This window comes from Chenopodium album, chromosome 24 (genome assembly GCF_948465745.1).
Source record: "Chenopodium album chromosome 24, dcCheAlbu1.1, whole genome shotgun sequence".
NCBI lineage: Eukaryota > Viridiplantae > Streptophyta > Magnoliopsida > Caryophyllales > Amaranthaceae > Chenopodium > Chenopodium album.
Window position 1 is genome coordinate 34,672,556 of NC_137857.1, and position 15,979 is coordinate 34,688,534.

At 35.3% G+C, this 15,979-nt stretch overlaps 1 protein-coding gene across 1 annotated transcript; it reads left to right on the top strand.

Moving 5' to 3' along the window:
• Positions 1-292: 292 nt before the first annotated feature.
• LOC145610282 (gibberellin 2-beta-dioxygenase 8-like) lies at positions 293-15,525 on the top strand. Its single transcript, XM_081665600.1, has 4 exons — positions 293-340; positions 723-1,243; positions 7,078-7,402; positions 15,138-15,525. The coding sequence occupies exons 2-4, from the start codon at positions 732-734 to the stop codon at positions 15,372-15,374; spliced, it is 1,074 nt and encodes a 357-aa protein (XP_081521726.1). The 5' UTR covers positions 293-340; positions 723-731; the 3' UTR covers positions 15,375-15,525.
• Positions 15,526-15,979: the final 454 nt, after the last annotated feature.

The following is a 15,979-nucleotide window of genomic DNA, read 5'->3' on the forward strand; positions in this document are numbered from 1 at the left end:
TAGTAATCCACATACATGGTCCTCTATCACATTTCAATTTAACAGTTTAGCAAAGGTCACATCCAACAAATTCATTAGACTACGACCTACTAAAAGAAGCCTTATCCCACGTGAAGGCCCAAGGCCCACTTTCACCTAATTTGGCTCACACGTCATTTTATCCTTACGATTATCTTTAATGAGCAGTGACCAGCTGTAATACAATTCTCAAGGTTTCGGAAAATGAAGTATAAATAATCATCGATTCTTATGAAAAAAAATATACGCATACAATTACATGCAACCCACAACACAAAACTTCTACTGCCTCATCTTCTTGTTAGCCTCATCAATCTATAAGGTTGGTTTTTCTCCTTAAATTCGCTCTTTTTGTTTTTTTTTTTCCTATTTAAATATGATCAAAGTACTCTATATCTTCTTGTTGTAAGGTCTTACCTATACTAGCTCCCATCCTAGCTAAGTACTCTACAAATTGTTAATTCTCTAGCTAAGCCATTGATCACAAATTCTTATGAAGTACATATTCGATTATTAGTTGAATATATGAACTCTCCATCTATTTTAGTTTAACCTATTAACCTACCCAATGTCTATATATTGTGTACATACATAGATTACATACGGATTACATGTAAAAATCCAACAATTTAACAAGATTTAAGAGGGTTTTTTGTTTTTTTTTCCTCATACCATCTAACCTAAAAACTCCTATGTATCAATAGGAAGCAACAATGGAACATAATACAAACGACTCATCAGAACCTCCATTCGAAGAGACATATAAGAATCTCTTTCTCAAACACAACATTTCACTACCCCTCATCACCACCACCACCACCACCACGAACACAATCAAAGTGGACGACTTACCCCTTATTGACTTAGGGCAGTTGGTGGCTGCAACGGGCAAAGAAAGAGAACAATGCAAGACAGAAATTGCGGATGCCTCTAAGGAGTGGGGATTCTTCCAAGTGGTGAACCATGGCATATCGCGCCATATTTTGGAGGAGATGATCAAGGAGCAAGTGAAGGTGTTTAGGGAGCCATTTAACAAGAAAAATGAAGATAGTTTTATGAACTTAAGGCTATCTCCTGGAAGCTACCGTTGGGGTTCTCCTACACCAAGTTGCTTAACACAATTATCTTGGTCTGAAGCATTTCACATTCCTATGAATGATATTTGCAACACTGGTTCAAGATTTTTTGGCAATGGTAATGCTAATGCTAATGCTAGCAATCTATGGTACGTAATTAAACTAATGCTTCTTAACTATTTTCCTTTGGCCTTTAGATAGTGTACCTGTAACCTACAAAAGTCAAGTACGTTATTGGTACATGGTACATGCTCATGCATACACTCAGATTATATATTTTGGTTGTTATTTAGGTGTAGGCTGTGTTTTGTTCACCATATTTTTACCTATTTCATAAAAAATTGGTTCAAATTATTTTTAAGTTTTGAAAATCTAAAGATAAGCCCAGTTAGGGAAAATAAAGATGGCTCAATTTCAATTCACAACTAAATTAATGAGTTGCATCGCAAAATTTGTTTCAAAGTAAAAGTAGTTCACCAATGTTAGGTTAATTTAGGAAACGATTATTAGATCTGATTACTTAAGGTAGTGTAAATCAAATTAACAATTAACAACTATATACAAAAAGACACACCAACAATGACACATGTTATCGTCTGGTGTGTCCTTAAATAATTTTATTTTATTTTGTTAGATGAAATCTTCTTTTAAGTTAAGTTTTAATGAAGTAAAAAAGAGTTGACTAAAATTTAAATAACCTTAATTGTAAAAAAAATAATTATCATCTAGATTTTTAATTATCAAAAGAATAAAATACAATAACTTATTTAGGAAAAATATCATACATGTAGTAGATTACTAACATAAGATTTAAGATTTTTATTACTTATTTTTGTTAAGAAAATTACCTTGATAACCAATATCTACATAAGAATATCAATCAATAAATATATAATTTATTTATTGATAACTATTAATTATTATATCAAGTATTACCAAAACTTAATTTAAAATATATTGATATCTAATTAGAGTTCATATCAAAAGAAAAGTTGAATAAGAAATAATAGATTGTCTGAATAATATGTAATAATATTATTTTAGTTTGCACATTTTTGAATGAAATAATAGAGTGATTTTAATAGTGTGTACAAAAAAAATTTATTCGCAAGGTTTGTACATAACCTTAAAATTTTTCATTTAGTTAACAAGAAAATTAACACTTTAACAATACCACACCGAAATGTATAAAATAACCAAATGCTCAAATGCGTAACTTTAAAGTACATAGTTAGCTAATCAGTTTTTTCATGATTACGTGTCATTTTAGTAAATGTTTCGATAATTTAATTCACACTAATTTTTGCAATTTTTTGACACAGATTAAAATAGTTGTAAATTGATAATGACATTGAAAATTATCGTGCATGACACACCCTTAAAATTTATAAATTCTTTGAGACTTGAGAGTGAGAAACTGAGGATAGCTCATGTGGCTAGAGCTTCCCTCTCGATTTCAGGATAATTGACTCTTATCATCCGTCCTTATTGTAGATCTCAAAACAGCAAAAAAAAAAAAAAAACTTATAAGCTCTTTGAGGGGCGGTTTTTGGGTGAGAGAGGACTGTGGTAAAAAGAGAAATTGTAGCAAAATTAAAAGATAAGTGAGGTTTGATCAGAAATGAAGTATTTCCTTAAAAAAAAATGAAATGAAGTATATATTTATTTTTTTTTTTGTTTCTCCACCAAAAAAAAAAAAAAAAACCGATTAAGGGCCTGTTCACATTTACTTAATTTCAGTTCAGTTCAGTTCAGTTCAGTTCAGCTCTAATCATTTCAGTTCAGTTCAGTTCCAATCAGTTCAGTTCAGCTCTTAATTTCCCTCTCACATAAAATATTCATTTCAGCTCAATTCAGTTCAGTTCAATTCCAATCAGTTCAGTTCACTTAGTTCAGCTCTAATCAGTTCAGTTCAGTAAATGTGAACAGACCCTAATACAATACAATCAGCATGCTAAAAGTTAGCAGCTAAGGGTCTGTTCTCTTCAGTTTAATTCCAGTTTAGTTTAGTTCCTAATTTCTTTCTCTCATAAACAATTCATTTCAACTCAATTCAGTTCAGTCCAGCTCCAATCAGTTCACTTCAGTTCAGCTCAGTTAAGTAAATCATAACAGGCTCTAACTCAAACATCAAACGACTAGCATCTAATCTGTAACTGTCAAACTTTATTTTTTTTTTTAGGAAAAAAAAAATCAATAACTGTCAAACTGGTGCTACATAAAAAGCTTGTAGAGTATGCAATGTCGATAGGTAAATTCGCAAACCAAAAAAAGTTGCACATTACGTATAATTACATATAATGATCTTTCTAGTGATAGGAGGGGAGGTTAGGTTAGGTGTTGGATAATTCTCGCCTCATTTAAAATGGTAATCCTAACCACAAATTGTGCGATATGACGTTCTGACGTTCATCTTTTCAATGGATGGGCTTGTCTTCACAAATGATTAAAATCAAACTGAAAATTCTTACTCCGTACCAATAAGATAAGGAGTAATAAATGTCCCAAGTATTTTATTTGATGAAGAATTTGACCATTTTTTTTTGTAAAGGCTTAAGTTTTTATGGATGAGACAAAAAAAATTGTCAAAAGCGTTTTCCTTATTTCTTGAAGCTAAATTCTGTACGGCTTTTATTTTTATTAGTTTTAGAAAATATAAGTTACTATAGATTTCGATAAATATAACAAAAGCTTTTGTATACATCCGATTTACATTAATATTAGTGTACAACGAGCAGTATAAGGGTAACTTTTAGCTAATTTTAGGGTAATTTTTTGCCTGTTTTTGGGTAACTATAAACATAATACAATTTTTATATAAATAGATAACAAGAAAAGTTTTATAAAGGTAATTTAATTACATTCAATCACTAATAATTGATTTTTAGTCATTTAAAATGTGATTCTTTACTAATAAAATGTAGATAATTTTTATTTGAATTGGGTTACTTTTACGCATATTGGGGTAACTTTTATTCATTTCAAAGGTAACTTTTAATCACTTTAAGCTATCTTTATAATGGATGTACAATAATTACTGTACACCCGATTTTTTAAAAAGTTTGTGTAAATATAATACTCCCTCTATATTTTAATAAATGTTATAGTTTGACTTTTTTTACTATTTATTTGTTTTGACTTGATTTCTTTACTAATATATAAAAATTAAATGTTGTTGTATAATATATAGTTGGATTCGTTATAATGTATACTTTTATAATACCAATTTTCCTATCATTTCACTAACATATAATTAGACAAATAAATGGTCAAAAACGTGTCTTGACATGCGTGCTTAATCAAACTGTAACACTTATTTTAAACACGGAGGGAGTAAGTTCATATAAAATAAATTCATTTTAATAAAAGTTTAATTTACAACTGTATATAAATTTTAATAAAGTCTAATAAGTTTAAATAAGAAAATTTAAAGGAAATTGAAAGCACTTTTAAGTTCAACCCTTTCTGTTAGCAACTCTCTTAAAAGTCATGACTTGAAAGCAATGTTGATTAATTTTTTTTGCTTTTTTTTTTTGAATGGAAGCAATGTTGATTAATTAGTTTAAAAAATACAAATTTTTATTGGTTGAATCGAAGTTCAATATCTCTACCAGAACTATGTCAATGTGATGAAGTGGTGATTCATGGCACTATGCTATTAATTGGACAAATAAAACAATTTGTTTGGGTTGTAAACAACTAAACTCCATCAACCATTCAACCCTTACATTTTGAGAATTCAGCCAACTTCCCAATTGAGTAAAGAAGGTGGCCTACAATGCAGGTGTTCATGTCAATAATGTTGTTAGTAGGGTATATGGAAGTAGTTCAAACTCAAATTGTGGGGCTATAAACATCACAAATTAGCCAGCTTAAAACCCTGTCCAAAGTAGTAAGTATAGGAACACACTATGATGATGTTTTGGGGTTTTTAATAGTCTAAAAGAGGGCCATTATTGGTATTCAAAGCATCACAAATTTTATTTTCCAAGGTAAAAAAATATGTTTTGAATTTGATAATTGTGGAGCATGAATTTTGCTTTGTCTCCACGTCCATAGGGCTTGCACCTCATCCATTTTAGGTGTTAGCGGAGAATGTGTGAAATATATTACTACTTCAGTTTCATACTTTCATATTATGTGTAACAAGGGCCTTAATTAAGGACTCTTAACACAGACTCATAGGCATAATTTGTTTGTGAGTATTGAATGGATGGAAATTCATGCAATGAGAGTGAGATAGAGAGAAATAACAACTTAAAAAGGAAATTAAATATTTGTTGCACATAATAACGATAATGTGTAACTTCTATTTTTAATAAATGTTAAACATAATATGAAACTAATATGAAACAGAGGTATATATATATGAGAATTTATCTTATGTGAGAATTTTTCTTATGTGAGAACGCTCTTTATGTTCTAAATTTTAACTCTTATGTTCTAAATTTTAAATATGATGTTCTAATTAAACTTTTCCTTAGGCGTTCTAAATTAAATCAAATGTTCAAAACTATAAATTAGTTAAGTTTGATATTATAAATTTTAAAAAAACTTGTTCTAAAATTTTAACTTGTATGTTCTAAATTTTAAAACGTGTGCTCTAAGATTTTTAATATATGTTCTAGATTTTAAAGCGTATGTTCTATTTTTTACTCGTATATTCTAAATTTTTTACTCACATGTTCTATATTCTATATCAATTTATTCTAAATTTTTATTCACATGTTCATAATCTTAAATCAGATGATCAAAATTTTACTCATGTTTAAAATTTCATAAAGCAAATTTACTAAATATTTAGTCACTTGTTCAAATTCTTAAATAAGATGTTCTAAACATATTACTCACGCTGATGTTCTAAAATATTACTCATATGTTCTAAATTTTAATTTGAGTCACATGTTCTAAATTTTTACTTTTATGTTCTAAATTTGTACTCACATGTTCTAAATTTAAGATCAGTTCTCATATAAATACAAATTCTCACATATGGGCCTATTCTCATCGGATCCCTCCCCTATATATATATATTAAAATACAAAAGTAGCATTGTACAAAATCAAATCTCAAACGGCCATTTTTTGCTAGCTAGTTTGTGAGCATCTTCTACCTTTTGTTGTTGATCCTTGCAAACTACCATACGTTCACACCATTAAAACCTCTATATATTACCATGTTTTTTGAGATAAAAATATTTCCCGAACATGACCTAGTATACATGGTGTTTTGCGGGTTCGTGACAACTATTGCTTGATTTTGTGCGCTGCTACACATTGTTGTTAAACTAGTGGTGTTTTTATCGATTATATACGAGGCTTGTATTGACTCGATACAAATGACTTAATTGTCACTTTTACTCATTTTTGTGTCTGTTTTATGGTCGATTTTTCGTTATCCTTATATGCCACACCAATGCAGCAATGCTTGTATGAGTTGCAACCCTACATGCACTTAAAAACGCCGAGGCTTGCATTCTTTGATGTTTTGTTTTGCCTTAATCATTTTTATGTGCTAGTATTTACCGGATAAATGGCTTGGAAGTGGGCCTGGGCCTCTCAGAAAGTGTTGGGCCTCACGTGAAGCCACGTGAAGCAGCAGAAGGGTAGGCCTTTAAATTGGGTCCACAGTTATTTACTTTTTAAATCCAATCCAAAGCATTTTAAATGTGTCCTTTTCAAACGACTATATTAGTGTTAAAAACATGAAATATTAATAAAATAGATTTGAATGATGTAACAACGAGTGAGGGCTTATTCACTTCACCTTAATTTCAGTTCAATTCAGTTTAGTTGAGCTCCAATCACTTCAGTTTAGTTCCTAATTTCATTCTCTCATAAAATATTCATTTCAGCTCTATTCAATTTAGTTCAGTTCAGCTTAGTAAATGTGAACATACCCCCTAAAACCTTAAATGAATAACTGTTTGACTACTAGAAAACTAACATCAATATACCTTTACTTTTCTTTCTCTTTTATGCAGCTCAACGGTGAAACAATTTTCCACTATTGTATTTGAACTGTCAAATAGATTGGCAAATATATTGGCTGAAAAAGTGGGGCATGATGAATTGACCTTCATAGAGAACAAGTGTTTGTCAACTACTAGCTATCTAAGGATGAATCGATACCCTCCATGCCCTAAATATTCTCATGTTCTTGGTTTGATGCCACATACAGACAGTGACTTCCTCACAATTTTATACCAAGATCAAGTTGGTGGTTTGCAACTTTTTAAAGATGGAAAATGGATCTCAGTTAGACCAAACCCTGAGGCCCTTATTGTCAATATTGGAGATTTATTCCAGGTAGCTTATCATTTGATTTCAATTATGATATATTTCCTCTGTTCTTTATTACTTGACCTGTTTCTTTTATCACTGTTAAACTCAATAAAATTGTGGAGAAAATGGCTTAACCTTTGTATTGATCATCAACACATATATATACACAATACATTAGGAAACCTAATAAGCCTAAAACTCCTAAAAGATAATCTTGCCAAAAATACAATATTAACATAAATATAACAAACCAAACTCTAATACTCCCACTCAAGTTGGAGCATGTAAATCACGAATGCCCAACTTGCGTAAGAGAAAACCAAACTGCTGACGTCCAAGAGCCTTGGTGAGAATATCTGCCAACTGATTACCTGTCGAAACATATGAGGTAGAAATATTACCGTTTATCAACTCATCACGAACAAAATGACAATCTACCTCTATATGTTTCGTACGTTCATGAAACACCGGATTCTTAGCGATATGCAAAGCCGACTGATTATCACAACTGCATAGGCTTTGAATGCTTAACACCAAGAACAAACAACAACATTTTCAACCATTTCAACTCACGAGAAGTGAGAGACATAGACCTGTATTCGGCTTCAGAAGAGGACGTGGCTACAGTAGGCTGTTTCTTAGTCTTCCAAGAAACAGGGGAACGACCTAAGAAAACAAAATAACCTGACAACGAACGCCGACTCAACGGGCATGCCGCCCAATCACTATCACAAAACGTTGTTAATCGTAAATCCGTCGTAGGTCGCAACAAAATACCCTGCCCTGGACTACCTTTAAGATAGCGTAAGACACGAATGGCCGCATCCCAATGAGAAACCTGTGGAACACTCAAAAACTGTGCCAAAACATGCACTAAATAACTCAACTCCGGTCGAGTGACCGACAAATAAACCAAACGACCAACCAAACGACGATACTGTTCCGGATGAGTGAATGGCTCACCAGAAGCATGTGCAAGACGATGATTCTGCTCCATCGGAGTATCTATGGGTTTACAACCCAACATTCCTGCCTCAGTCAAAATATCTAGAGCATACTTTCGTTGAGAAAGAAAGATGCCCTCGGGACTCCGAGCAACTTCAATGCCTAAGAAATACTTAAGCAATCCCAAATCCTTCATATAGAAGCATTTGCTCAAATAGGCTTTAAAACGAACAATAGCATCATGAGAAGAGCTTGCAATTATCAAGTCATCAACATATACAAGGACATGCAAAGAGACACTGCCTTGTACATAGCTAAATAGAGATTAATCAGCATATGAGTTTTTGAACCCAAAACCTCGCAGAGCACTTGACAGTTTTGAAAACCATTGTCTCGGGGCTTGTTTCAAGCCATACAAAGATTTCTCCAACCTGCAAACTTTGCCAGGTGTCGGAGTACCGTACCCTGGAGGAAACTGCATATATACTTCTTCATCCAAATCACCATGAAGAAATGCATTATGAATATCCATCTGATGCAACTCCCAATTCAAAGATACTGCAACAGACAACAAAACACGTACCATAGTCATCTTTGCAACTGGAGCGAACGTCTCATTATAATCAACACCTTCAACTTGACGGTTGCCATAAACAACCAAACGAGCCTTGAGACGTTCCACCTTAGATTTGTCGGTGTACTTGATTTTATACACCCAACCACTACCAATAGCCCTCTTGCCTGGAGGAAGATCCACAACGGTCCATGTGCCATTGCGTTCTAAAGCATCAATCTCATCTTGCATAGCCTTACGCCAACCGACGTCTTTAACCGCCTCTTTGAATGAAGACGGTTCCTTTCCCTTAGTGATCGTCGCCAGAAAACACCTGTGTCTGTTAGAAAAACGATTATATTCAACATGACAAGCTATAGGAAAAGGTTTACCTGAGGAATGTGATTGAGGAGGGACGACAGTTGATGTAGATGGGTCTATATTTTCAGTGATGATAGTATGAGTGACATAATTTCGATGCCAAGAAGGAGGACGTTTTTCACGATGGCCACGACCCAAATTATCCGACGAACTCCCCCTCAAAAAATCCGGATTTATAAAAATATTGTCGTCGTTTAATTCTTGCTCTAAAACACTCGTAGTGGCATTTTCCGACGAAGCTCCACCACGCAAAACACCATCGCCGGCCACCAAAGACTGCCGAGCTGCCACTGTCGGAGGTGTGGTCAGCCCGGTGGGGTCAGGCTGCCTAGCCAGTCCAGGCTGGGATGTGGGCTGCCCAGTGCTGGCTGGCTGGGCGTTGTCTGCCACTGCCCAGGCCAGCTGCCGCTGGAATTCCAGCGGGCTGGGCAGTAGCCTTTGCTGGAAATTCCAGCGTGCTGCCATCAGGCTGTGGCTGGGTGGGGGTGTGCTGGGCAGGCTGTGCCACGGCCTGGTTGCGGCTGGGTTGTGCACGCCGCGGCTGGGCTGTGGTGCGGACTGTTTCGGCATTCGCACCCCCCTCACGAACATCATGCACACCAAAATTTTCGGCATTCGCACCCCCCACACGATCATCATACACATCAAATTGCCTAAAATCATCGTCCTCCCAAATCGGCGGAGACGCAAAGTATTTTTCCCACAATAAACGTCGGTCATCCGGAAGAGACTCTAAATACGGGAATTTATCTTCAAAAAATTGCACATCGCGACTTACAAAAAAATCATTCGACTCCAAATCATAGAGTCGCCAACCCTTTTTCCCGTGAGGATAACCAACAAAAATACACTTACGACTCCGAGAACCAAACTTGTCCTTAACCCGAGGACGATTCGTAGCATAAGCAAGACAACCAAAAACCCGTAAGCTATCATAAGACGGCACTTCACTACTAAAATTCGGCCAAATTGCGACCGTCTCTGACGGTCGCAGATTATAGTAAAAACGGTCGCAATTAGTAATTAATTGCGACCGTCAACAGTCGTAAGGTGGTGGTCGTTATTCACGTGGTCGCAAAAAATCATTTTTGCGACCGTTTGACGGTCGCAGATTTTTTGCGACCGTTTTTATTATTTTCAACGACTGTTTAGAAAACGGTCGCAAAAATTAAAAATTGCGACAGGTAATATCAGCGGTCGCAATTTTTGGAATTAGCGACCGCCATAAGCCGTCGCTAAAATTTTAAAAAAAACAAAAAAAAAGAAAAATCACACTTCTGTACTTCACATCCAGCCTCACACCACCGAAAACACCTTTGCCCACTACCACTGCCAACCCAAACCACCTTTACCCACCACTTCTGCCCACCCTAACCACGAAAACCCGCCGCTGCTCATCTGAAACCACCTAACCAACCACCACCGCCAACCCACCACAACTCCCCACCCTAAATAGTAAATCAGCCGCCGCTCACCTGAAACCACCTTAACCCAACGCCGCTCACCTGTAACCACCTCAACTCAGCGCCGCTACCCGAAACCACCTCAACCCACCGCCGCCCACAAAATTTAAAAAAATTAAGAAAATTACCCACAAAATCAGAAATAAAGTTATACAATAATTATACAAATTACAGAAAATTACCCACAAATTACAAATAAAGCAATAACATAGATCTTTCAAAAATTATAAACTAAAATAACAATAAAAAAACACAAATCAGAAATAAAACAATAATATAGATCTTTCAAAATTAAAAATTAAAATTACAATTAAATAATTATACATAATAAAAAATTCGAAACAATAAATTGAGATCAACAATATAACCTAAATTAAATATCAGATCTAGAAGTTTTCAAAAAAAAAAAAAAAAAATCAGATCTAAAAAACCTTGACTTCTCTTAGGCTCGTTCTTGTGACGGTGAGGTCTTGTGTACAGTGTGTGGTCGTGACGGTGGCAAGCAGCATGGAGGAGAGAGAAATTGCCGGCATCAACACCACAAGCGAAGCTTCCGATTTGAGCCAAAGCTTGAATGAGCAGCGATTTTCGGCTTCTTATTCTTCAATTCTCAAGTGCTTTGCTTCATTTTCGGCAGTGAAATTCAGAGAATTAGGAGATGAGAGTGAAAGAGGAGGGGCGTGAGAAGGATAAAGAAGAGAGAGGGGAAAGAGAAGAGGAAAAAAAACGGGGATGAAACAAAAAGAGAAGGGGGAGTAGATCAGGGAAAGAAGAAGAGGAAAGAGAGAGAGGAAAGAGGAGAGAGGCGTGAGAAGAAGAAAGAGAAATGAAAAAAATGAGAGAGGGGAAGTGGAGCGGCTGTACACTTATTAGGGTTAGGGTGTGTTCCTCTTTTATATTACCTTTTTTTTAAACAAAAAATAAATCTTTTGCGACAGGCAATAAACGGTCGCAATTTTAGTGATTTGCGACCGACTCACAAACGGTCGCAATTTTAGTGATTTGCGACCGACTCTAAAACGGTCGCAATTGTAGAAATTTGCGACCGACTCTCAAACGGTTGCAATTGTATAAATTTGTGACCGCTACTAACGGTCGCAATATCATTATTTTTTTTTGAATTATTTTTGCCATGTATTTTATTATAAAAAATTATTTAAATACCTTTGCGACCGTTTTATAACCCAAAAATGGTCGCAAATCTGCGACCGCCTTAAAAACGGTCGCAAATTTCATATTTTGCGACCGTTTTCATGACGGTCGTAGAAAAACGGTCGCAAATTGGCCGAATTTTAGTAGTGCTTGTCCAAACAAACACTCATGAGGAGTCTTACCATTGAGAATTGAAGTCGGAGTCCGATTAATCAAATGCACTGCCGTCATAACACACTCACCCCAAAAATACTTGGGCAACCTAGCCTGAAATCGAAGAGCTCGTGCCACATTTAAAATGTGACAATGTTTACGCTCAACTCTACCATTCTGTTGAGCCGTGTCAACACACGACGTTTGATGCAAAATGCCTTTCTTAGCAAAGAAAGAACCCAAACTGTGGAACTCCTGACCATTATCACTACGAACCACCTTGACCTTACGGCCAAATTGAGTCTTAGCCATAGCACAAAACTCACGAACCAACTGAGAAGCTTCATATTTACCAACCATTAAGAACACCCAAGTAGAACGCGAAAAATCATCGACAATGGTAAGAAAATACCGAGCATCACAACTAGACAAAATCTTATTTGGACCCCAAATATCACAATGAATTAAATCGAATATACCAGATGCTCTATTCGTACTCAGAGGAAAAGAGTTACGGGGTTGCTTCCCCATAAAACAGATATCACAATCAAATGCACAACCAGAAACACTACTATGATCATGAATACTACTAGAAACTCCTGGAAGAGAACTAACCACTTGCATCGATGGGTGACCAAGACGTTTGTTCCATAACAAACTCGCATCTGAAATCACCACTTTGTTTACTTTGTTTGCCTGAGGATTCCGAGCACGAACCGGACGAAAAATATAGACCCCATCACACTGCTCCCCCGCTCCAATCAGATTTCTCAAACTGCGGTCCTGAATAATGCATAGCTTGTCAGTGAACATAACAGAATAGGTTTGTTTTTCTAATAACTGAGACACAGACAACAAATTGCATTTAAGAGCGGGAACATAAAGAACATTATCAAGAGTTAAATTATCAGACAAAATAACTCTCCCTTCTTTGGTAGCAGTAGTGCTCTTCCCATTAGGCAGTCCAACAGGCGACGAAATATCAGATAAATGAGTAAATAAATCAATATTACCAGACATATGATTTGAAGCTCCAGTGTCAATGAGCCAATCGACAGAATTATAGGTGCAAATAGACGAAGAGCCCGAGCACTGAACGACAGACAGAAGTTCTTTCCATTGCTCATCGGTGATAGTAGGAACACTCCTACGATCTGCGGCAGTAAGACGCTCAAATGTACGGTTAGATTGAGCCCCCATTGCAAAAGAACACCAAGCAGCTCAACAACACACTAACCGAACAATAGCAAACACCCAGTAAACAAAACAGAGCACCAACCACAAACAAAAGACCAAACTAGCTCAATAATAGACCAAGATATGAGCTATTGATCGATAAACCAAAAACGAGACGGTGTGCAGCAGTAACACCACCAAATTATAGCACCTCCAAAATCCACAAACCAAATAAAAAGGAATACTCCAAAGTGAACTTGCTCCCACAAAAGAATGACAACAAGTAAGGAATGAAAAAAAAATGAGCCACCAACTCTTATATCTTCTAATAAAAGGACACCACCACAAAGAGAAAAGAAAACCAACTTAATTGCAACCCCAAAACAAAAAAATTGTGATTGAAAGGAAGCAACAAGTAATAACGGCAAGACCAAAACCAAACTTCCAGTAATAAAATAAAGAGTAAGCACCAACTAAAAAAATAGCCTACCCACACGAAGAAATATAGAGCACCACGCACACCGTAGCACACTATAACCAAAACCAAACCACAGAACAAACAAGCAGTACCACAACAATAGGCAGCAGCACGCACTTGCTAACACCACTAGTAGTACCACACAGCACCACAACAAACCACCACACGCTACACGGCACGCACCCACGCACCACACAGCAACAAGACAAACAACGCAGCAGCACCACGACACCGCAGCACCACACTTCGTACACCACAATACACACTGCAGCGCACAAACAAATTCGAGCAGAAAATACGTGACCTTGCAGCACCCTGGATGAGCACAACACCACGCACTCACAAACAAGAAGCACACCAAAAAAAAAACGAAGAAGAATTAGGGTTTGTGAGCCCTAATTTCGACCAAAAAACCAAAGTGAAACCAAATTGATGTCGTAAAAAAATCAAGAAAATTGAAGCCCTAATCTCACTAATTCGCGGAATAGATAATTAAGCGGAAGAACAAACCAAGATTGAAAAAAAATCTCTAGAAATTAGAGAGGCCAAGCCTTGGTTCTAACTTTGAAGAAGCCGCATCAATATGTTGGTGAAGCAGTTCATAACATAGCAAGTTGTAAGAAGATCCTAGAAGAAAATAATTGGCGATTTGAAGTACATCATATTTATCGAGAAGCAAACAGAGCAGCGGATTGGTTAGCCAATCAAGGAGTTTCTCAGAACAACGATATTGAGTTGATTCAAGTCCCCCTTTAGCTTTAGGGAGAATTTTACATGATGATGTCGTAGGTGTGGCTTTGTCACGTTTTGTTCCCCCGTAGTTTTTTGTTATTCTAGTTTTTCCCGGGGCTTAGCCCCTCATTTGCACCAAAAAAAAAAAAAAAAAAAAAGAGAGGCCTGATACCATGTTAAACTCAATAAAATTGTGGAGAAAATGGCTTAACCATCATCAACACATATATATACACAATACATTAGGAAACCTAATAAGCCTAAAACTCCTAAAAGATAATCTTGCCAAAAATACAATATTAACATAAATATAACAAACCAAACTCTAATAATCACGCTTGTCAATGCAAAATTTTAATGATCAATAACTTAATTTTTCCATAAGTAAAAATTATAAAAGTTGTACATTATAATAGTACTTATAGAGACGGATTTAAAATGATCTCACATAAATATATTATTTTTTACATATCATTCACAAAAAAACGGTCAAAGAAGGGGCGATGAATAGTGTAAAAGTCAAAGTGAGTCAAGTAAAAAAGAACGGAGGAAGTATTTCGTATTTATTAAAACAGCACTATTTGAAATAAAATAATTTGATTGATCAAGTTTGATATGATTAGCCCTGCAAATGTGATTTGAACAAAACACAATTAGAAAATTCAACTTGTTGTTTCAAATAATATAAAAAAAAGTGAAGGTTGCTAAAAGAAATTTCATTTGCAGGCTTGGAGCAATGGTGTGTATAAGAGTGTGGTGCATAGAGTTGTCGCAAATCCAAGTGTGGAAAGGTTTTCGATCGCATATTTTTTAAGTCCATCAAGTGATGCAATTATACAAAGTTATACGGAGCCTTCGATATATAGGAAGTTTAGCTTTGGAGAGTATAGACAACAAGTTCAACAAGATGTTAGAGAATTTGGTCATAAGATAGGACTTTCTCGCTTCCTCATTTGTAACTAAAACCCACTATAAATTTGTCCCGTGTTAAAGAAGTTGGAGGATCTCTAATACTAGTATATTAGTTTGATCTATTATATTGTTGAATTGTTTCCAATGCAAGTGTGTTTATGTATCAATGTACAAATTTCATGTGCCACCTACCAAAAAACCCGAGCACAATAACATATGCTCCATGGTATGATAATGATAGAGAATATCCATAGAATATTCTCATCTTAGGTTTAGGATATATTTTGTATAAGATTATCTTTCCAAAATATAATACAAAATATATCCTAAACCTAAGATGAGAATATTCTATGGATATTCTCTATCAGATAATACTTCCTCCGTTTCTATTTTGTTAGCACGTTCCATTTAGACACACATATTAAGGAGAGGAGAGTGAATGAGAGAGAATAATAAAGCAAGTAAGGTACACTACACAAACTTTTAAATAAAACGGATGTTCAGTAAATTACTGACATCCATTATAAAGTGACAATAAAATACGTAAAAGTTACACTAAAACGCATAAAAGTTACCCTGATATATATGAGTTTTTTATGCTTCATTGATAAATTTGACAAAAGTGACACTAAATTTGACAAAAGTGACACTAAATC